Source organism: Furipterus horrens, unplaced genomic scaffold (genome assembly GCF_987537825.1).
Source record: "Furipterus horrens unplaced genomic scaffold, mFurHor1.1.pri manual_scaffold_6, whole genome shotgun sequence".
NCBI classification, from domain to species: Eukaryota; Metazoa; Chordata; class Mammalia; order Chiroptera; family Furipteridae; genus Furipterus; species Furipterus horrens.
Genome location: NW_028327176.1, coordinates 121,762,978 through 121,785,178, shown reverse-complemented (window position 1 = coordinate 121,785,178; position 22,201 = coordinate 121,762,978). Strand labels below are relative to the sequence as shown.

Below are 22,201 nucleotides of genomic sequence, written 5' to 3'. Positions count from 1 at the left end.
TGACTTTTCTACAATATATTTGTAATTCCAGTTTGGTCCTAGGAGGAGGTTTGTGCAGCTTCCACTTACTCCTTCACCATTTTGGAACTCTCTTAAATAGTGGATTGAGCTGTCAGAATATTTTAGGGAACCATTCTCTTGGTTTCTAAAATAATTATTTTTATATTACAGTTTACATGCAATATTATATTAGTTTTAGGTGTAGAACTTAGTGATTAGACATATATATACCTTGTGAGGTGATCACCATGATGTCTAGTAACTGTCTGTCACCATACATAGTTATTACTATATTATTAACTCTATTCCCTGTGCTGTACTTTAACTGGTAGTTTATACTTCTTAATCCCTGGCTCTTTTTTGCCCATCTCCCTACCCATCTCATCTGGCATCCATCAGTTTATTTTCTGAATCTATGAGTTTGTTTCTGTTTTGTTTTGGTTGTTTGTTTGGTTAGTTGGTTTGCTTTTTAGATTCTACATATAAATCTGTCTGATTTATTTCACTTACCACAGTACCCTCTGGGTCCATTCATGTTGTCACAAATGGTGAAGCTTTATTCATTTTATGGTTGAGTCATATTCCATTGTATGTATATACAATCCATTTACCTCTTGTTGGACACATAGATTGTTTCTACATTTTGTTGCTTCAACGGACATAGGGATGCATATATCTTTTCAAAATAGAGTATTCAGTTTCTTTGAATAACTACTCAGAAGTGGGATTGCTAGGTCATATGGTAGTTCTATTTTTAATTTTTTGAGAAATCATCATACTGTTTCTCATAGTAGCTGAAACAATTTACATTCTCACCAACTTACATTCTCACCAACAATGCACAAGGGTTCCCTTTTCTCCACATCTTTGCTAACACTTGTTATTTCCTGTATTTTTGATAGTAGCCATTCTGTCATGTGTGAGGTGATATATCATTCTGACATTAGAGGTGTTGACCATCTTTTCATGGACCTGTTGACTATCTGTATGTCTTCTTTGAAATTCTATTAAAAAACTCTGCCCACTTTTAAATCAGATTGTTTGAGTTTTTAATTTTGAATTGTATGAGTTCTTTTTATATTTTTGATGTTTCAGATATATCATTTGCAAATATCTTCTCTCAGTAGGTTTCCTTTTTGTTTTGTTGGTGATTTCATTCATGGTGCAAAACTTTTTAGTTTAATGTAGTCCCATTTGTTTATTTTAGCTTTTAATGCCTTTGCTCTAGGAGACACACCCAATAAAATATTACTAGGACTGATATCAAAGAGTTTACTGCCTAGGAGTTTTATGCTTTCATGTCTTACATTCAAGTATTTATCCATTTTGCATCTAATTTTGCAGATGGTGTAAGGAAGTGGTCTAGTTTCATTTTTTAAAATGTATCTGTCCAGTTTTCCCAACATAATTTTTTGAGGAGACTCTCTTTATCCCATTGTACATTCTTCCCTCCTTTGTTGTAGATTAACTGTGTGGGTTTATATCTGAACTCTCTGTTCTGTTCCATTTATCTATGTGTCTGATTTTGTGTCAGTGTGATTATGTTTTGGCTAATAGCTCTGTAGTATAGTTTGAAATCAGGTAGTATGGTACCTCCAACTTTGTTCTTTTTATTCAAGGTTGCTTTGGCCATTCGAGGTCTTCTGTGGTTCCATATAAATTTTAGGATTATTTGTTCAAATTCAGTGAAAAATGCCATTAGTGTTTTGATAGGAATTGCATTGAATTTGTAGATTGCTTTGGGCAGGATGGACATTTTAATGATATTAATTCTTTCACTCCATGAGCATGGTTTATCCTTCTATCTTTTTGTGCCTTCTTCAGTTTCTTTCTTTAATGTCTTACAGTTTTTAGAGTACAGGTCTGTTATTCCTTTAATTTATTTCTAGGTACTTTAATATTTTTGATGTAATTGTAAATGGGATTGTTTTCTTAATTTCTCTCACAGTTTTTTTTGAAATGTAACAGATTTCTGAATATTGATTTTGTATCCTGTACTTTTACTAAATTAATTTATTAGTTGGAATAGTTCTATGGTGGAAGCTTTAGGGTTTTCTACATACAGTCTCATGTTACTTGAAAAGCATGAGAATTTTGCTTCTTCTTTTCCAATTTATTTTTTTCTTGTCTGATTGCTGTGCTTAGGAATTCCAATACTATATTGAATTAGAGTGTTGAGAGTGAGCATTCTTGTCTTGTCATATTTTCACCATTGCATATAATGTCAGCTATGGGCTTGTCATATATGGACTTTATGTTCAGGTATGTTTCCTCCATACCCACTTGTTGAGAGTTTTTATCATACATAGACATTGACTTTTGTCAAATGCTTTTTCTATACCTATTGAAATGATCTTATGATTTTTACTCTCATTTTGTTTATGTTGTATAGCATGTTGATTGATTTGCTGATATTTAACTATCCTTGAATCCCTAGAAGAAATCCCACTTGACCACAGCATATGATTTTTTTAATGTATGACTGAATTCAGTATACTAATATTTTGTTGAGAATTTTTGTATCTATGTTCATCAGAGATACTGGTCTATAATTTTTTGTAGTGTTTTTGTCTGGCTTTGGTATCAAGGTAATGCTGGCCCTGTAAAATGAGTTTGGAAGCTTTTCCTCCACTTCAATTTTTTAAATAGTTTGAGAAGTAGAGGTATTAATTCTTCTTTAAATGTTTGGTAGAGTTCACCTGTCATCAACTGGTCCTGGAATTTTGTTTCTTGGCAGTTTTGTGATTATTGATATAATTTCATTATGAGTAATCATTCTGTTTAGATATTTTATTTTTTTCCTGATTCAGTCTTGGCAGCAGATTGTGTATTTCTAGAAATTTATTCATATCTTCTAGGTTGTCCAATTTGATGACATATAATTGTTCATAGTATTCTCTTATGAGTTTTTGTATTTCTGTGATGTTAGTTGCCACCTTTCCTCTTTTCTTTTTTATTGTTTTTTTTTTCCATTGCTATTTAGTCCCCTTACACTCCATTTTATCCCGCAATTACCACACTGTTGTCCACGTCCATGTTCTCTTTCTTTTCTGATTATATTTATTCAGGCTTCTCTCTTTTTTCTTAATAAATCTGGCTTATCAATTTTGTTTATCTTTTCAAAGAATTAGCTATTAGTTTCATTGATCTTTTCTATTGTTTTTTTTTTTTTTTGTCTCTTATTTATCTCTGCTCTGATCTTTATTGTCTTCCTTCTAGTCAATTTGGGCTTTGTTCCTCTTCTGCTACTTCCTTTGGGTGTAAATTTAGATTGTTCTGTAAATAAATATTGTCTATTTGACTTAATGTGTTATTTGAGGCCAGTTATCTAATGGATTTTCAGTCTGGATGATCTACATTGATGTAAGTGGAATATTAAAGTCTCCTATTGTTATTGTAATTGTTAATCTCTCCCTTTATTTCCATTAATATTTACTTTATGTATTTAGGTTCTCCTATGTTGGGTCTATAGATGTTTACAAGTGTTACATCCTTTTATTGGATTGAGTTTTTAAAATCATTATGTAATGTCCTTACTTGTCTCTTGTATCAAATATTCTAGCTTTCATTTTGTTTCCATTACATGAAATATCTCTTTTCATCTCTTCTTTTTCAAGCTGTGTGTCTTTCTATCTAAAGTAAGTATCTTATAGGCAGCATATGCACAGTCTTGTTTTTTTTTAATCCATTCAGCCACTCTATGTCTTTTGACTGGAGCGTTTAGTCTACTTAACATTGAAGGAGTTATGTACTTCAATAGGTATGTATTGCCATTTTATTAATTGTTTTATTTGCTTTTGTAGTCCTTCTCTGTTCTTTTCTTCTCTGTTTTCTTATACATTGATGACATTTTTTGTGTGATTTTCCTGGATTTCTTTCTCTTCATTTTGTGTATATATATTATAAGTTTTTGGTTTGTGGTCCCCATGAGATTCATCTATAACAAGCTTTGTTTTTAGCAGTCTAAGCTGATGGTTGTTTAATTCAAATGCATTCTAAAAGCACTTCATTTTTTACTCACAACCCCACATTTACATTAATGACATCATATTTTATATTTGCATGTGTGTATCCCTTAATTTATTACTGTGGTTACATATGATCTTACTACTTTTCCCTTTTAACCTTCTTATTAGTTTTATAATTGGTTAATGCACTACTTTTACTAAATGTTTGCTTTTATCAGTGACATTTTTTCTTTCCTATATTTCATTATTTCAGTTTTGGCCTCTTCTTTTTCCCTTAAAAATGTTCCTTTAAAATTTCTGGTAGTGTTGGTTTAGTGGTAATGAACTTCTTTAGCTTTTGCCTCTCTGGGAAACTATCTCTCTTTCAATTCTGTACTATACTTTTGCTTAGTGGAGTATTCTTGGTTTTCTCCATTCATCACTTTAAATATATTCTTCCATTCCCTTCTGGCCTGCAAAGTTTCTGCTGAAAATCACTTGATAGTCTTATAGGGGCTCCCCTGTGTATAAATAGCTGCTTTTCTCTTACTGCTTTTAAGATTCTCTCTTTTATCTTTTAACTCATGGCTTTTTATTATGATGTGCCTTGGTGTTGGCCTGTTTGGATTCGTCTTGTTTGAGACTCTCTGTCTTGCTGGACTTGGATGTCTGTTTCCTTCACCAGGTTAAAGTTTTCAGCTTTTATTTTTTCAAATAGGTTTTCTGCCCCTTTCTCTCTTGCTTCTCCTGAGATACCTATGATGTAGACATTGGTATGACTTATGTTCTCCCAGAGGTGCTTTGAACCAGGGGTCCCCAACTCCCAGGGCATGGACCAGTATCAGTCGGTAGCCAATTAGGAACCAGGCTGCACAGTAGGAGGTGAGTGGAGAGGGGTATTACCATCTGAGCTCCACCCCCTGTCCCTCCTCTTCATCCCTTCAGCTGTGAAAAAATTGTCTCCCCCAAAACTGGTCCCTATAGTCAAAAAGGTTGGGGACTGCTGCTTTAAACTATCCTCATGTTTTCAATTGTTTTTCTTTTTGCTGTTCCAGTTGGGTGATTTCACTGCCTTATCTTCATGATTAATGATTTATTTTTTTTTTGCATCATCTAATCTGATGTTGATTTACTCATGTTTCTTTTTTTTTTTTCATTTTAGTTATTGTGTTTTTCAGTTCTGATTGGCTCCTTTTTATTTTTTGTGTCTTTGATAAAGTTCTCACTGAGTTAATCTATTCCTCTCCCAATTTCATTGTGTGCCTTTATAAACATTGTTTTGAACTCTTTTGTAGATTGCGTGCCTCTGTTTTGTTTAGTTCTTTTTCTGGAGTTTTGTCTTTTTCTTTAATTTTTAACATACTCCTCCATCTCCTTTTTTTTTGGCTGTCTCTCTGTGGTTGCTTGTGTATATCAGACAGCTCTGATACATCTCTTGGTCTTCAAAGAGATGCCTTATATAGAAGATGTCCTGTGGGACATAGTGTCCCAAACCTCCCTGGTCACCAAGCCAGGTGCTCTACGGGTATCCCCTGAGTTGGTTGTCTGCACCTTCCTATAGTAGTTGAGCTGTCATTGTTGCAGGTGCAGTGATAGGTGAGTTTGATTCTCAGGGTGACTGGCTGTGAGAACTGACCATGATGACTGTGGATGATCTGTTATGTGGATGATCTGGTATGAGGCAGGAATCCCTTTGGCAAGGCTCTGGTACCACAAGAGGCTGCCCATTGGGTGTGTTGATTGGGAAGCTACTTGGAGGCAGCTCTGGTGTAGTCTCCATTTATGTCAGGCTTGTGACCACTAGGAGAGGTTATAAAGTGAGCCAAAGTTAGCTGCCATTCATGTGGGCTTAGGGACTCTTGAGAAAGTTTGCAATCCAAGCCAAGGCTGACTGACACCTGTGCTGGGCTTGGGAGCACTTGGAAGTGGCTGTGATGCAAGATGAAGCCAGCTTCTGCTTGTGCTGGACTTGAGGGCATTTGGAAAAGACTTGATGCAAGACAAAGCCTGCCACCACTTGTATGGAGGGTCTGGAGTTACTTAAAAGGGGCTCAAGCAGGGGCTAGTGGAGTGGGTAGGGTGGAATCTCAGGGGAACACTGGGGTGGGCTGTACAGTGTTAGCTAGGTTAATGGAGAGTGACTGATTTGGTTCCTGCTGCACCTGACTAGCTAAACACAGCCTCTGACAACAGCGCCAGCTGGTGCACTGATACAGACGGGTTTCTGGAACACTCACCTAGCAGGGGAAGCCTGTACTACAAGGGGCCTGCCTTCCAGTAGATAATTCCAGTTTTTTCCCCCCCCTTCCCCCCATATTTCAGAACCTCCTCTCCACCTTCCTCAGATTAATTTAAGAGGTGGTTCCCAGTGTGTATCTATTAGGCTCTCCAAATGATGTATTGCTCCTGACCTGGCTTGAAGATCTCTTGAAGCCTCTGCTACCTGTACTGGTTCCAACAATGACCCAACAATCTGTGTGCTGATAAGCCCTCCAAGTGTATGCTGAAGTTTGAGAACCACTGCTCTTAGTTCTGGGTATATATAATAGGATGTTGGCACTTAGTAGTGGAGAAAAGGGGATTTGGGAATTAGCATGTTGAAAGGGAAGAGGAGAAAGAAAACATGTTTCCAGATTTCTTGCCCTCCCTCTGCGATGTCTTATTTTACACAGAAGAAGAGCCTAGTGGTATGATTTAAAGATATCTTGTCCTCACCCTACCTTCAACCCAACCTTTTACAAAAGCTATTTCTATTTTAATTTCAATCATGAGAGCTAGTAAAGGGTTAATTTCACTCACTGGAGTTAATAAAGACTAAGGAATATGGGATTAGGGTAGTCAAACTACTCTGTGATTTAAATCTAGCCTGTTGATTACTTAACACCATCCTGAGATTCTGGAAGAGTGAGTTTAGATGGGCGAGGGCTTGGGCGCGCTTCAGACAAGTCCAGACTGGGAATGCCCCTTGTGGAGCACAACGAGATCACTGGGATCTCAGTTTTACAATTTCTGTGAAAGGCACAGGTGAGGAACATGGGTGGGAAAACAATAAAGGTATCTAAAAAAGGGAGGTAAAGAGGGTCAGAGAAAGACAGTGGATAGGCTTGTATTTTCTCCTCTTTTCAAAAGCTCCTCAGGAACCTCCTGTTGGAAAGTCCCTGAGCTCTGGTTGCTTCCAGGCCCCAGGCAGGAGTCTTATTTCTTGCTTCTCTTTCTCAAAGCTAGAGCAGGAACAATAGCAATGCGATTTAAAGGAAAACTGCTTTACATCTGGTGCTTGACAGTCTTGTTGTACTTTGTGGCTTATAAAACTGTAACCAGTATTATATTTCACAGTTAAGACATGCCATAAAACTCAAGGACATAATTCTAACACTATTTCTTTATGATTGAATTCAGCTTTGTTCTTTAGGTACTACCTCTTCTATACTCCTTCCCTCCAATCCCCACCTGAGGTAGAGAACTTCACCTGGATATTTTCTGCTAAGGTCAATTTTATCTGGGAATTTCTTTTTCCAGTTAGATTCAGTACTTTTAGGTCAGTCCTAAAACAAATCAGAACGTCATTTCAGCCATTTCTTGAGCTCCTCCCAAGCTATTCAATTCATTTGAGGCTGTCGCACAAAAACTGTGCTTCATCTGTCAGGGAAGGGCAGTGGGTGGTGAGAGGGGAAGTTTGCTAACACGCCCAGGCTGGTGGAAGTAACGGGGTGGGAGCACCTGCAGTATTTGCCCTGCTGCTGTCAGGACTGACCACAGAATTTAGGGGCCCATGCATAAGGGAAATGAGGGGTCTCCAGTTAAAAATAATTAAGAATTTCAAGATAGCAACAGACTAGCATGAAACTGAGAGTGGTGCCCTGTGCGCAGGTCACACACGAGTAAAACCAGTCCTACCTGTGTTCTCTGTTGTCACCTCCCAGCCTGGCCCCTGGTGAAAGTTATGGCTGTGGCTCTTTCAGCGGAAGTGCGCTCTCTCCAGCTGTCTCAGAACCCTACACAATTCTCACCGGTGCTGCGCCTTCCACTTCTCCCCGTCTTTGGTGGTCTGTGTTGAAGCCCTCTGCCCTGGTGACTCTTGTACTAGCATGCTGGCCATCTTTTCTAGCTACCTTCCACCCTTGCTAGGCCCCTGGCTTCTGTATCTCCTTCATTGACTTGGTGGACGGCAGTCTCCATCATCCTCTTTGTACAGACACGTGCTGCTAAGCCTCTTGTTTGTCTGCATAGCCTACAGCATGACTGATGCCAGTGGAAATCCTCTGAAATTTTAGCACGTCAAGTTCTTCTGCCATAGATTCCTCAAACTTTGTGAGGGAGCCCTTTATATTTATACCCTCTCCCAACTTATCTGGAACAGAAGACTAGATAGCATAGTGGATAGATAGCATAGCTACTACATTCATGTTTTTCTCAGTTTTTCTTCTCCTATTTTCAGCCATTTTTCTAATTTCTATAAATGAAGGGAAGGATCAGGAGTGGCAGAAACGATTTCCATTTCTCCCTCAGTTTACAGAAATTAGAAAAATGGCTGGAAATAGGAGAGTCCAAATCAGAGTTGGCAAACTAAGGGCAAGGGGTCAAACCCAGACACAACCATCCGTTTATATATTGGCTATGGCTGCTTTCATACTACAACAGCAGAGTTGAGTCAATGTAACAGAGCACACGTGACTTGCAAAGTCCAAAATATTAAATATTTACCCCTTTATAGAAATAAATCTTCTGACTCCTGTGCTAGACAATCACAGTTGAAAATGAAGTGTCTTTGTCTCTGGTGGTACCTATATTGGGATGTTGAATGGTGTTTGATGACCCCCTAGTTAATTTGCCACACATGAATGCTTCCTGCATTACTATTGCTAGTTAATAGTCTTACATACATACAGAGAGTAAAACAGGAATTATGATTTCACATACATGCAGTGGGTAGGACAGGCATTATTATTCTCATTTTACTAGCAAAAAACTATGTATTGGAGAGGTGAAGTAACTTGTCCAGGATTACAGAAGAAGTGAGTGTGGGGTTAAGTGTAGGGACCCAGCTCTCTTGCTTCCTTGGTGTTAATGGCAAACAGTTCCAAGAGGACTCAGCATATTAGGAAAACAAATGCTAAGGATTTTGATGCATGAGGTCGTGAACAACCTTAAGGTCTACTGTGGGGTTGGGTGGTATGCTGAGGAGAATGACTAGAGGGTGGAGAACAGAAGTGGTTACGGATCATTATGTGTTAGAGAAAAAAATTATCCCAAAAGGTGGTGACTCATTTTCTTATATACTTCCTGCCCACATACTGAGTCTGTAACTTGGGCATTGTGATAGCATGACATTTTAGATAAATTAAATTCCTAATGCACCTTAATTAGCTAACCTCAAAGTTCTCCTCTTTACTGTTCTTGCCAGCTTTGCCATCACAGCAACTAAATTTACAAAGATTGGTTCATTGACATAGATTTCACAGCCTTTTCACACAGTATCCGAGTGATAAACACCTGTAAACATCAGATAAACATTTTTGATGACCATGTGGCTTCAGTTGCTTTCATAGAATGTGTTTCTATAGGAATAACTTTTACTTTTCTCGTTGCTTGGTTATAAAGTAGCTGTGCTCTGTTTTTAATTTAGGCTCCCTATACTCTGATCTTCTACTACCGTATTTGGCCTACAGCATATTCTTCGTATTTTCAAGGACCGATTTTGATTTTGAATTTGTGTGCCTTGGGAGCAGCTGATTCCATGTACCTTTGCCATTGCATAGTTGGCATGAGTTCAAGTTCGCTCAGAATATTCTGATTTGTTAGTTTATAGTACTATATACTGGCTGGTTTGGCTCAGTGGATTGAGCGTCGGCCTGCGAGCTAAGTGTCGCTGGTTCGATCTTCCAGTCAGGGCACATCAGAGAAGGAAAACTCTGACTCCAAAAAACCTCCGCTGCCTTGCGGCATACCTCTTCAGGGGAAAGGCTAAGGGAGTAAACCCCGACAGAAAATCCGGAGCCGGAGTCCCTAAGGCGGTTTGACGTTGTAGTCAACACCGGCAACTCCTGCGGCGCACCTGAAGCCAAGCTGTATTGACTCTGTCTTTCCCTTGGACCCTTCAGCTGCGAAGAGAGGGGGGGTCTGCTGCATGGGCAACAGCAGACCCTCCATATCACCCTGCCCAGGCTCTGTAGCTTCAGCTTCACTGGAGAGGACACTCCAGCGTCATCGCAAGATGTCGATTCAACACGGGAGGAGACAGATACCGTGTCACTCCCGAGTCGGACTGCACAGCCATTCTCTGCGGTGCAGATAGACTCTTAAGAAGCTACACCATCGTCTCTCGAGACGGACGGCTGCTGACGATGACTCTGATCTAATCCAAGGGGTGCTCAGGGATGTTTAGAAAAGACAGAAGTCAGGAGGAGTTCAAAACAGACACAGCCCATGACCCCATACATTACAACTGATTTTAAGTTGTTATTTTGTGTTAAGAAATGGCCTAGAGATTTAAAAGAAAAGGCATTTAAAGGACACCTGAATACCATTGGCATATGTGCAGGCAATTGGAATGCATGAAGTCATCGTCAGCACACAGGTATGTGCAGTATTTCATTTTCTCCCTTCTCAGTATAAAGCAGTCATATCAGCCAAACCACTGCATCCTTCTTCTTGTGGAGATTAATGCATCTTCTTAACTTTGTCCAGCAATTGTGATTTGCCTCATATTTCTTGAAAATACAATAAAGTTATTTGAGAATATTTGCTACATAAAGACAAACACTTTTTTCTAACAGGAAATTTTTTGCACTTGGCTTACTAGAATGATCAGCTTCTGCACAAACCAGAATTTTTCTAATTAAAAAAAATCAGTTCAGTTTATATCCAGTTGAATAACAGTTGTTATTTTTCTGGAGTCTTAGTGACTTTGCCAATTCCAAAAAAGTCCAAAGTCAGAAGTGCAACGGCAAAGTTTCTCTTCAGCTTCGTTGAAAACCTCAAGCACCAAGAAGTGTGAGGGGAGCAGAGAGGAAGAAAATGTGGTCTTAGAAGAATAAGGTATTACACAAGTAGAAATTAGAGGGAAAAATCTCCTGGAATAGTAGGATTCTATATTAATCATTGTTATGTGTGACTGTGTGGTAGATACTAGACTCTGTGACTAAGCTTATTTCAGCCCCATGAAAGGGCTAGTGGCTGTGAATTAATTTGGGTGGCAGTAGTTCTTATATGATGGTAAAAACTTCCATTCAGATTTCTCCATGCACATGAAAAATCCAAACCTTCTAGTGCAGGTTTCTCAGGTACTGGTCATATTGTTTAGGACAAATACCTAAAGCTCTCTAAGCCTCACTTGCCTTATCTTCATAAGGAGAATAATTTTAGTACCTGCTTTATGGATTGTTATCAGAATTTCTGAGAGGATGCTATAGATATGTATACTTAACCCCATGCTCAGAGCCTAATAAGCTCTTTAGTAAATATCAGCTACTATTATTGTGAATAAAGGTAATATATGAGAATAACTGATAAAATATATGCTGCATGAGATAAAGTCTAAGGTATTTGTGTTTCTGGCTACAGATAGGTCTCTTTTGTTAGTGGAAGGGAAATAACTGATTCTTATATAATTCTAGGCCTGGGCCTTTTTTAGAAGTGATGAAATACAGGAAGGAAATGTAGTCCTGGCTAACCAGAAATCTGGTAATTTTCCAGAAATGTTCTTTTTGTCAGATGATGAAACAAATATTTGCAACTCTAAATAAGTTAAGTGATGACATTCTTCAGAGGCCACAAGTACTATTAAACTGCCTGAAAAAAATTATATTACTCAAGTAGAAAAAATATAGGTAAAATTTATTAGAAAATTTAAATTTGAGGGCCTTACTCTTTTTATGTAATCAATGACTATGGATTATATACTATATCTAGTGGCTTAGTGACATCAGAATTCTAATAATAAAGTATTATAAATAAAACTATTTGAAATGTATTTGAGATTTAAGGATGAGTCACTGATAAAATGCATAAAAAAGTTGCCATGTTTTCATTACTTTATAAAATATTGTATTTACAGATGGTTAACTGCCGTTTTCTTTTTTACAATGGACAGTAGCCTTATTTTTACAAAGAAGTAAAAAAGAAAAAAACACTATATTATAAATGCTAGAGGTGATACTTCTTTTTATCAAAGTGTTGGTAAGAGAGATCACTCTACATTAAACGTTTTAAAACCATCAAATGGCACATTTATTTAGACTTAGGTATCTAATTTTAAAAGATTTCTTATTTCATGGTAGATCTCTGATATATTCTCTTGCATTATTTTTCTTTTTCTAGAAATCTTTCCCAGTTTTACTGTTATCTTTCTTGAAGGACATTTTAAAAAATTTCATAAAATATTTCACCATGGTATTAGGCGAGGGTAGAATAATATTTTTATTTTGCCACAGTTTTAACATTTTCTTTAAACTTTTTTTTGGTCTGTTTCTATTGTTCTTTTACAGTTGTCCCAATTTTTCCCCCATTGCTCTTCCCTGCCCCACCCCCCACTCCCAGAGTCAATCCCCACCCTGTTGTCCATGTCCGTGGGTCATTTATAGATGTTCCCTGACTAGACCCTTTCTTTCCCCCTTACCTCCATCCCCTCTCCCCTCTGGTCACTGTCAGTCTGTTCCTTGTTTCCATGCCTCTGGTTCTATTTTGCTCGTTTGTTTGTTTTGTTCATTAGGTTCCTCTTATGGGTGAGATTATACGGTATTTGTCTTTCACCAACTGGCTTATTTCACTTAGCATAATACTCTCCAGTCCCATCTATGCTGTCGCAAAAGGCAGGAGTTCCTTCTTTCTTTCTGCTGTGTAGTATTCCATTGTGTAAATGTACTACAGTTTTTTGAATCACTCATTTACTCATAGGCACTTAGTGCTATTTACAATAGCACTTGGCTATTGTAAACAATGCTGCTATGAACATAGGGGTGCATAGGTTCTTTTGAATTGGTGTTTCCAGATTCTTTGGCTATAATCCCAGCAATTGCTGGATCAAAAGCAGTTCCATTTTTAGTTTTTAGTTTTTTGAGAAAATTCCATACTGTTTTCCACAATGTCCTTGAACTTTTGGTTACAACATCACTGCAGTGACTTCAAGAAAATCCTCTTTCTTGAATTCTAATAGTCATGAAATTATTTGGAGAATTTTCAGTTTGTCTGAATAGATCTGTCCTAGTAGAATGAAAATGCCTTAAATAAACAAAAATTCTGGTTATTTTGAGGATTTTATGAGTATAGATAATGAGAATTAAAAATCACTTAACATGGCTTCTTACATAAGTAGGATGAAGAAAAATGTTTTTAAATTGTAAAGGAAGCTCTGACTGGTGTGGCTCAGCTATTTGGGTGTTGTCCTGCAAAGAGAAGGGTTTATGGTTTGTATTTCTCCATTCTATCTAAATCTTTGTCTAACCCAAGGTCATAAAGATTTTCTCCCAGCTCTGACCAGTATGGCTCAGTGGGCTGGGCATCTTCCCTCAAGGAAAAAGGTCTCGGGTTGGATTCCCAGTCGGGGCACATGCCTGGATTGCAGGTTTGGTCCCCAGTCATGGCTCATATGAGAGGCAACCGATCCATGTTTCTCTCTTGCATTGATGTTTCTCTCCCCATCTTTCTCCCTCCTTTCCTTGCTCTCTGAAAACAAATAAATAAATAATATCTTTAAAAAATTGTAAGGAAGTTTAAGAGCAGACTTAGTAACACAACAGACTTTGCTATTAGAATGAGTAATAATCTCAGGAGAAATGCTTGAACATTTCATGTGTTGGGATATGTAAAACTAGACTTGCCCAAGTAAATGAAATATGCAGAGGGAATAATCTGGCATTGATAGAGAATGAACTAGTTGATTTGCTTGGTCTTTTGCATCTTAAAATTCACATAAAACTAGAACAGATGTTTTCTTTTGCCTTTCATTTGGAGTGTTTTGGGTATTGTCATTTATGTCTAAAGAAAGAATTAGGACGGTTCCATGCTAATGTTCTGGAAGCCCCACTTGCAGCTGGCTTTTTGCCAGACCACACTGTCAAAAGGAGGCGTTTCTGTTGTTCTGTGCTTTCCTTTTTGCCATACATTATAATTAGTCTTTATAATTCTATAAAGTAATTTAAAAATAGAAATTATATAAATAAAATTATCGTGACATTTTAGCCTATGCAGTACTTAGGTTCTTGAAGACCTATATAGATAAAGTAAAATCAGGAACAGAAAGTAATTGAATACTTGAGAAGCATAGGAAAGCCGCCAAAACCTAATTTATGCAGAAAAGAAGTTTTTGTTGGTGATAGAAATGGGAGTATTGTAATCTACGTTGAATCATAACATGAAAAGACAAATCTGAAAGGAGGCAAGAGCAGGAGTGAAAATGCGAAGGAAAATTCAAGGTCACAGTTTGCAGAAGCCAATGAAGATGGGAACTAGACTGGGTATTTAATTGCTGTAGACTTCTTTCTTTATCCTTTTCTTTTTTGTTTGAATGCTCTAGAAATGCTTGTTAGTTCAGCATAAATGATCCAATGTCTTTATAAACATTTTCTGATTCCTAAGATATCATTCATTGGCTGTGTGGTCCTTTTATTGCCGAATTTATTGGGGGTGAGGGGGTAAAAGAGAGATGACCACAGATGAAAGAGGGAGGGTTGGAATAACATTGGTTTTTCTTTTCTTCACACTCTAGTCAGCAAATTCCATGCAAAGTATTGCTGACTAATTACTAAGAAAGAAAACTTAAGTGTATTTCATGAACTACGTTAGGATATTTTGTTTATTAAAGAGAATAATCTATGCCCCAAATTACATTGATAAAAATAAGATTGCAGCCTTGGTCATGTGGCTTGGTTAGATGAAGCATTGTCCCATATACCAAAAGTTGCAGGTTTGATTTCCAGTTGGGGTGTGTTTGGGAGGCAACTGATCAATGTTTCTCTCTCATATTGACATTTCTCTCTCTCTGAAATCAATAAAAATATCCTTGTGTGAGGATTTAAAAAAGATTACAAATCTGATGTGAATCTTCAGTTTATTTAAACCACTTTCTTGAGGAGAACTTTCTTTGAAGGATATGCACTATGGTGAAGCAAAGGCATTCTTGGCTTCTTTTAGAAAGTTTATTGTCTACATGTCCCAAACTTGCTGCTATATAATCAAATATTAAGAAGCCTACGAATGCCAGATGCCTTTTCGGTTTTTTACCTGTCTGCCGCTCCTTTAAGCACAATGGATAGAATTTGGCCAACTCTGATTAAATGTTTATTATTGTTCAGCTCTGGGGCTTTTTACACAATAAGTCTATGATGGTCTCTGTTCAGACTTTACATCCTGTTTTTATAATCTGTTTCCTTAATAATTGACCATGTTCCTTCTCAAAAAGATTTTTAAATGAGTCATCATTTTACAAGTTTTGCAGTAAACTAATGCTTTTAGAAAATGTATTTTTACTTAGCAAACTAATTTATGTTGCTGTGTGAGTTTTGCAGTGTCTATGAAGGAAGACATGGATTTCTCCAACTCTATAGTGTGAAGTGAAAAAACATTGCCTTAGTAAGCATTTGTAAATTTTTCTGGATCACCTGGTTTACAGGGTGTACTTCTCCCTTTCAATGTGTGTGTGTTTAAGAACTTAGAGGAGATATTTGGAATCACATTTGGGTTCAAATTGTAGTTTTTTATTCACTAGGAGTAGCTGTGTAATCCAAAAGAATATATTTAACCTCTTTAAACCTTAGTGGCCTCATCTATAAAACTAAGAATAATAGCACCTACTTCATAGGGCTGATGTAAATATTAATTTAAATGAGATGCAGTATATAAAATGCTTAGTACATTGTGTAACACTTAAGAAATAAGTAAGAGCTATTATAATAAAGAAGAGTATGGATGTCACTAAACGTGAGACATGGACATTCATTGTTGTCTAGACATTTTCTCCTTACAAAATAGAATAAATTGGTTTAATGTGGTCATTATTGATGGTAGACTTGGTTACACTATTGAGAAATTATGTTTTTCTCCCTCTTACATGTTGTCTAATTCCTTTGTAAAGCATTTATTGACTACATTGTTGTCTCTGAGATAGAACAGGTGCTGACTGCTGATCTTGTGGTGGAGATAAAGATAATAGACCTTATTTTGCTTACCAAGAAAGTACTAAGATCAATGTGCCCATGTCAGAGGAAAAGCAATTAATGTGAAATTTCAGCATCATGGAGGAAAATTATTTCCTAAGACATCAACATCATGACTCTAGCACATGAGATTTTCCATCAGCCAGAGTAAATTAAGGTGGAAGAAAATAGGAAACTCAAGGTTTTGACCTAAATGATATAGTTAGATAATTCTAAAATGTGGGTTTTTTTCTGTAATTAATTTAATAATTAATGTTTATTAATTTATATAATTTTGTAAAAGCTGTTAATGTTACAAAAATTTATTTTAAAATATTAACATCAGATTGACATTTCTTAGAAGGAACTAAATATAAAGAGAGTTGGCACTAAGAAAATACCACTTTCTGCATGTTTGCAAATAAAAGTACAATTGATTACGTAAATGCACATGACATACATATAGTTATGTGCTTGTCCTATTTTAGTACTATTCTAGTGCTATAGATACTTTAAGAGATACAGAAAATCCAGGGCAGTAAGACATAAACACATGCTACAGTCAAATACAAATTCTGTGTATGATTAAGGCTAAGAGTAATTAAGTTTAATACATCACCCCTCACTTCCTGTGCTTTGAGAACTATTGTCTGGAATTTCTATTAACTCATGATTTAAATTGAAGTTGTCAAATCAATATTTGATGTACCATTCCAAAGAGCCTTAAGATCTTGTAGGGAAAGTTATTTCAGATAAAAGGAATTCACATGTGGTACGGAGTCCTAGGGAGTCACAATTCAATTTGGGAAGCCCATGTGTCTGAGTTGTGATGTGTAACAGGTCAAGAGTTAAATTTGAAACTTTCTGTTCATCACCTCTTTTTTTTCTTTGGCTTGGAGCTGCAGTCAGCCTACTCTGCCCGCAAACAAGCTGTGATGAAATACAGTAGGTCTGCTCTGAAGTGCTCTGGCTTCCATTACAAAGAAACATCTATACTTTGTTCATCAGAGAAGCACAAAAGATGCTCTAAAATCCCAAGAACAAATCGCTGAGTTAACCAGAAAACCAGGTGCCAGTGTCAAGAACCACCTCTTCTGTTTATGTTGTTTGCAGTCAGGGTGCTGTAGAAAGTTCACACACACACACAGTATAAGAGTTGAGTTCAAAAAAGGAGCATGAATGTAGATTTCAAGATTTGTTGGAAGAATTGAATACTTGCTATCTGAAAGGAAACACCACACTATATTTATTTTTATATTATAAACCTACTGTTTTGAAAACTTTCCTTACTTTCTTAAGTATGATAGGTTCATAAAGGAAATATGCTTTCAGAAAATTTAGCTGCTTAGCTAGTCAGAGAAAGGACTATTTATACTGTGAGTTTTAAATAAGCCCACTCACTAAGCTACTATACTTAAGGATTTAGACAAATTTTGTAGTACTGTTCTCAGGATATCCAAGCTCTCCTCACAGCACTTTGAATCCAAGCTTTTGAGTTCAGATGTTTGTATTAATAACATACCTGTTAGTCAAGTCCTTTTGCTTAGAGACTGACAGATAATCTGTAAAACATTCACCACAGAATGACTCAAAGTTCCTCCCCATGGGACAGGTCAGCTGCTGCTTTGTCTTTTTTTTTTTTATTTTACCTCAAAATATACTTCAGAAAATTTTGATTTTATGATTGGCATTTTCTCCCAATTCTTTGTGCTCTTATTCTTATTCCTGTAAATGATTGACATAAAACAAAACAAAACAAAACAAAACCTGTTTTTGAAAAAAAGACTATGGAAAAATAGGATTCCATGTCACTAAATACTACACCACCCTCTTCTCTTAGCTTTTCCCTTTTCCTTTCTCCATTCCAGGCCCCCTCCATCCTTTATGAATTTCTCTGCTCATTGTGAGTTCCATTTGATTCTTGACAGGGTCTGAGGTTTGAATTTTCTGATGGACTGAACTTAGAATCACTTCTAAAAATAACCATTTTATTTTACAACAACTTTAGATTCACAGAATTGTTACAAAGATAATAATGGGGGTTCCCAAATACCCCATACCCAGTTTCCTCTATAACTAACATCTTCTATTAGTATGATGCATTTGTTATAATTTATAAAACAATATTGATACATTATAATGGACTTAAGTCCAGAATTTATTCATATTTCCTCAATTTTCCCCTAATGTTTTTTTACTGTTCCAGGATGCAATTCTACACTTAGTTGTCACATGTCCTTAGGCTCTGCTTAGCTGTGACAGTTTTCCACATTTTCCTTGTTTTTGATGATCTTAATAGTTTTAAAGATTATTGGTCAAGAATTTTGTAGAATGTTGGTCAATTTGGATCCCTTTGATGTTTTTCTCATTATTAGACTTTGATAATGTTTTGAGGAAGACCACAAATTTATCACTTTCTGTCAAAGATACATATCATCAACATGATTTAGCTCTGTTGGTGTTGACCATGATCATTTGCCTTGAGATGCTTGTCAGGTTAGAAGCATATTTTCACGCTTTCCTGCAGACCATCAAAGCATTTTGCTGGTGATTTTAATGACATATTAATTAAAGCTATAGGAAGCTAACTGGGACTGACCTTTTGGTTTTTCTTTATTGGTGGTGGTGTAAAGCTGCAATAAGTTTTTAAGTAGTTAGAAAAAAATAACTTCAGTGGTTGTAAAAACATCTAATCTTTTTTGTGTTAGGTGGGAATGAGATCCCGAAACCAGGGTGGCGAAAGTTCATCCAACGGGCATATCTCCTGCCCCAAATCTGCCATCATAAGTAATATTGATGATAAAAGTCTCTCAGAAGATGCAAAAAAGAAGAACAAATCAAATAGAAAGGAGGATGATGTCGTGGCCTCAGGAACTGTCAAACGACACCTAAAACCATCTGGAGAAAGTGAAAAAAAGAATAAGAAATCCTTGGAGTTATCCAAAGAAGACCTCATCCAGCTACTCAGTATAATGGAAGGAGAATTGCAGGTAGAGTCAAATTTTCTCAACTCTTGTGTTCCTAGTTACTAAGCTATACAATAAGAGACTATGAACTTGTCTCTCTCATTAGATTACAAACTGCATGAGGAAAAGGGCTATGTTTTTCTTATTCATTTCTAAATCCCTAGTGCCTGGTCCCAGTTTGCACCGCCTATGTATTTGTTGAATAAATGAATAAATGAGTAGATGCTGATTTCAACTTCAAGCTTCTCTAGAGGCGGAAAATTTCTTCATATGAATTTGGTAATAATATAACGCAGATCCCTATACTTAGTAGTAGGTAATCAATGAGCTTATCTAATTTAGCCTTTGACTATGGCTAAAAACTATAGAAGAGTCATGATTATTAGATGGCAGAGTTGAGACCAAGTGCTATTTTTTACTTTTTCCAGAAGGTAGATGTCGGGGCAGCCTTGCTCTGAGAAATCACCCAGAGACTACTGTGGGATTATAGAGGGAAAAAAGAGAATGGGGTGAAGGGAAGAGGCAACTCCAGGACAGACGCAAGGGCCTGTAAGAACAAGAGGAATGGGGAATGGGGAACAGGGAATGAGACTCACGGTCCACCTTGTGGGGCCATAAGAATCACCTGCCTGGCCTTCTGCAGGCGCCTTTTTATACTTGTCCAACACACATTTCAGTGAGGGTGAATTTGCTTATCAACATATTCAGTAGGTTATTTACATCACATTGCTTTTCCCACACCAGGTTAGTTAACATGTCGGGCTAGGTCCATTAACATTTCCTCTGGGAAAGGGCTAAGACCATCAGCATTTCCTGTGGGAGTGAGCTAGGACTAGGTTTATTTGCATGTGGTTGATTTGCATATGTCAAAAGTCCTGGTGTGCATTCTAGCTGCCTCCATGTTCTGACAGTAGAGTAAAAGAGAAATAAAGAGATAGAGTAAAAGAAAGAGAGAGAAAGAAAGGGAGGGAAAAGAGAAGGCTTTGTTTAAAGCAGCCTTACACTTATTTTTTTTGTAACCGTCAGCTTTAATTTTCTACAGTGTCATAGGAATTGAGATGCACGCAAATAAGCAGAAGACCTAATACTTTCACAAAACATTTTCAAGTCTATTACCTCACTCAATGTTAATAAAAATGTGGGTGTCATTATGTTTTACAGCGAGGAAACTGAGGCCCAGAGGATTAGGGGTTTGTTCAGATCTCATCTTAGGCCTCCTGATTCTTGGTCCAGTGTTCCTTGCACAGGCCATTCTCACCAGCTTTCTGTAGCTACTTGAGCCCATTCAGTATATGTTTTTAAGGATCCAAGAGGAGTTAGGATTCTTCTGAGTTCCTGAGTGCTAGACAATTATATTTCTGGAAGTGGGGAAACCATAACTTTTTATTTTTTTTTGGTGTGTGTCGGGCTAGGGTGGAGGAGATGATGACTAAAGAGTGGAGTTGCTGTTTTCTTTTGTTTTTGTCAGTTTCTTAGTTTGCAGGAGCCTCTAGGGCAGCAATTTTCAACCCTGTGTGCTGGCAATTTTTAAAACATGTAATACCTGACTATTTAGTCAAGGGCACTGACCTCTTTTCCCTTAGATTGTCAAATAAAAAATGACAACAATAGCTGTTCGGTGTGACTGAATCAAAATTGTACCAATTTTTTTTGTCAGATGATCAAAAAACATATTTTTTGGTGTGCCACACAATTTTAGTAGGTGAGCCATGAGAAGAAAAAAGATTAAAAATCACAGCTCTATGGGAATAATAATGATTGTATGAGATCAAAGCTTTGTTTGGTGCTGTCAGCATCAGAAGTGTTATTTTCAACTTACCCTAAACTAGGGTGGGCTAGCCTGATCTGTTCCTGTTCTTGTCCGTGTGTGCACATAGATAAGAAAACCTTTGGGGTAAAGGGAAATAGAAAACATAACAAAACTCAAATAAAAAAAAAAAACAAAACCAGACAAGCATGATTCAGCTTACAATTTACCCAGGGATAAAATCACACTTGCATTTCACAACAAAAATGAAATTTTCCAGAGTACCACCATTACTAAAAATAGCTGCACCTCTCCCAGAAATGTGGTTAATGTTTTGCATATTAACATTTATTGTGTTAGGAGGTAGAATTTATTAGTTTAACTTTTTAAGCTGCCCCCACAGACATTATTGACCTGAGTGGAAGATAGAATGATTGCCTTAGAAATCAAAATACAGTGTCATCAGCTTACTTCTCTCCAACCTATATAAGCCCACACACCCAGGACACCAAAGAAATTACCAGGAGACTCCAAAGGAATACATGTGCTCTCTATTAATTTTTACGAATACAGGATACCTTACCTTACACAATAGATGTAAATAAGTAGTAAACAAGTAAAAAGTGTAAGATATTTGTGGGGCAGTAGTGAAGGGAAAGAGCCCTGAAAGACCTGATATTTTAAGAAATTCCATGGTGCATTCATTTGCAAAGCAAATAATTCACCCTCCGTATTCTTACATGCACACACATACATTTGTAAGTATGTGTACTTGAAATGCAGTTTGGGCAATATTAGATTTGCTAAAAATGAGGGTGTTCCTATATTTACAGTTGTGGATATATGTTCTTGTAGCAGACCCTGTACTTTATTAGCATTGTCATGTGGGTGGGTGTGCATTGTAGCTGGGAGTGGGAGGTGGTTGGCATTAGCAAACATGAGTGGGCTGGTAAAAATATGGCAGCTCTGTGCCAGGTTTTCCAGACTAAAGATAAGAAAAAAGATCTATCTAAAGATTTGGTATTGAGAGAAGAGATAAGGTCCCCCTGCTCGGACCTATGTGCATTGCCTCAGCATGTATGAGCATTAATGAGTTACCTCCCAGACCCTCATAGACCACCAGTTGCTCTCCTTTTATGGACTGGCTGCATGCAGCTCATATACCCTTACTCTGGAGGTGGTGTTTGTTCCAAGGTTCTACAAAATATTGGTACTGCCAGGCATCTTTGAAGTATATCATTTACCTCTTTTGTACTATATATGTGAAACTGACCTGCAGATAAGTTATGTGACTTGCCACCATGGCTCAGCAGTTTAGTTATATTTATTCTAGACTTAAATTCCCTGTCTCTCAGTCCAGTGTCTCTACCACTATATCATGTACACTGTAGGGATGTTCAAGGGTGGGTT

General features: G+C 37.1%; 1 protein-coding gene across 2 annotated transcripts in view; it reads left to right on the top strand.

Annotated features, from left to right (window-relative positions):
• FILIP1 (filamin A interacting protein 1) overlaps positions 1-22,201 on the top strand; it is a 208,007-nt gene that overhangs the window by 65,813 nt on the left and 119,993 nt on the right. For both annotated transcript variants that reach the window (XM_090282675.1, XM_090282674.1), the window contains exon 2: positions 18,787-19,068. In XM_090282675.1, coding sequence (XP_090138801.1) covers positions 18,793-19,068 — 276 coding nt within the window. In that variant the 5' untranslated portion in view covers positions 18,787-18,792. The remainder of the gene's footprint in view (positions 1-18,786; positions 19,069-22,201) is intronic.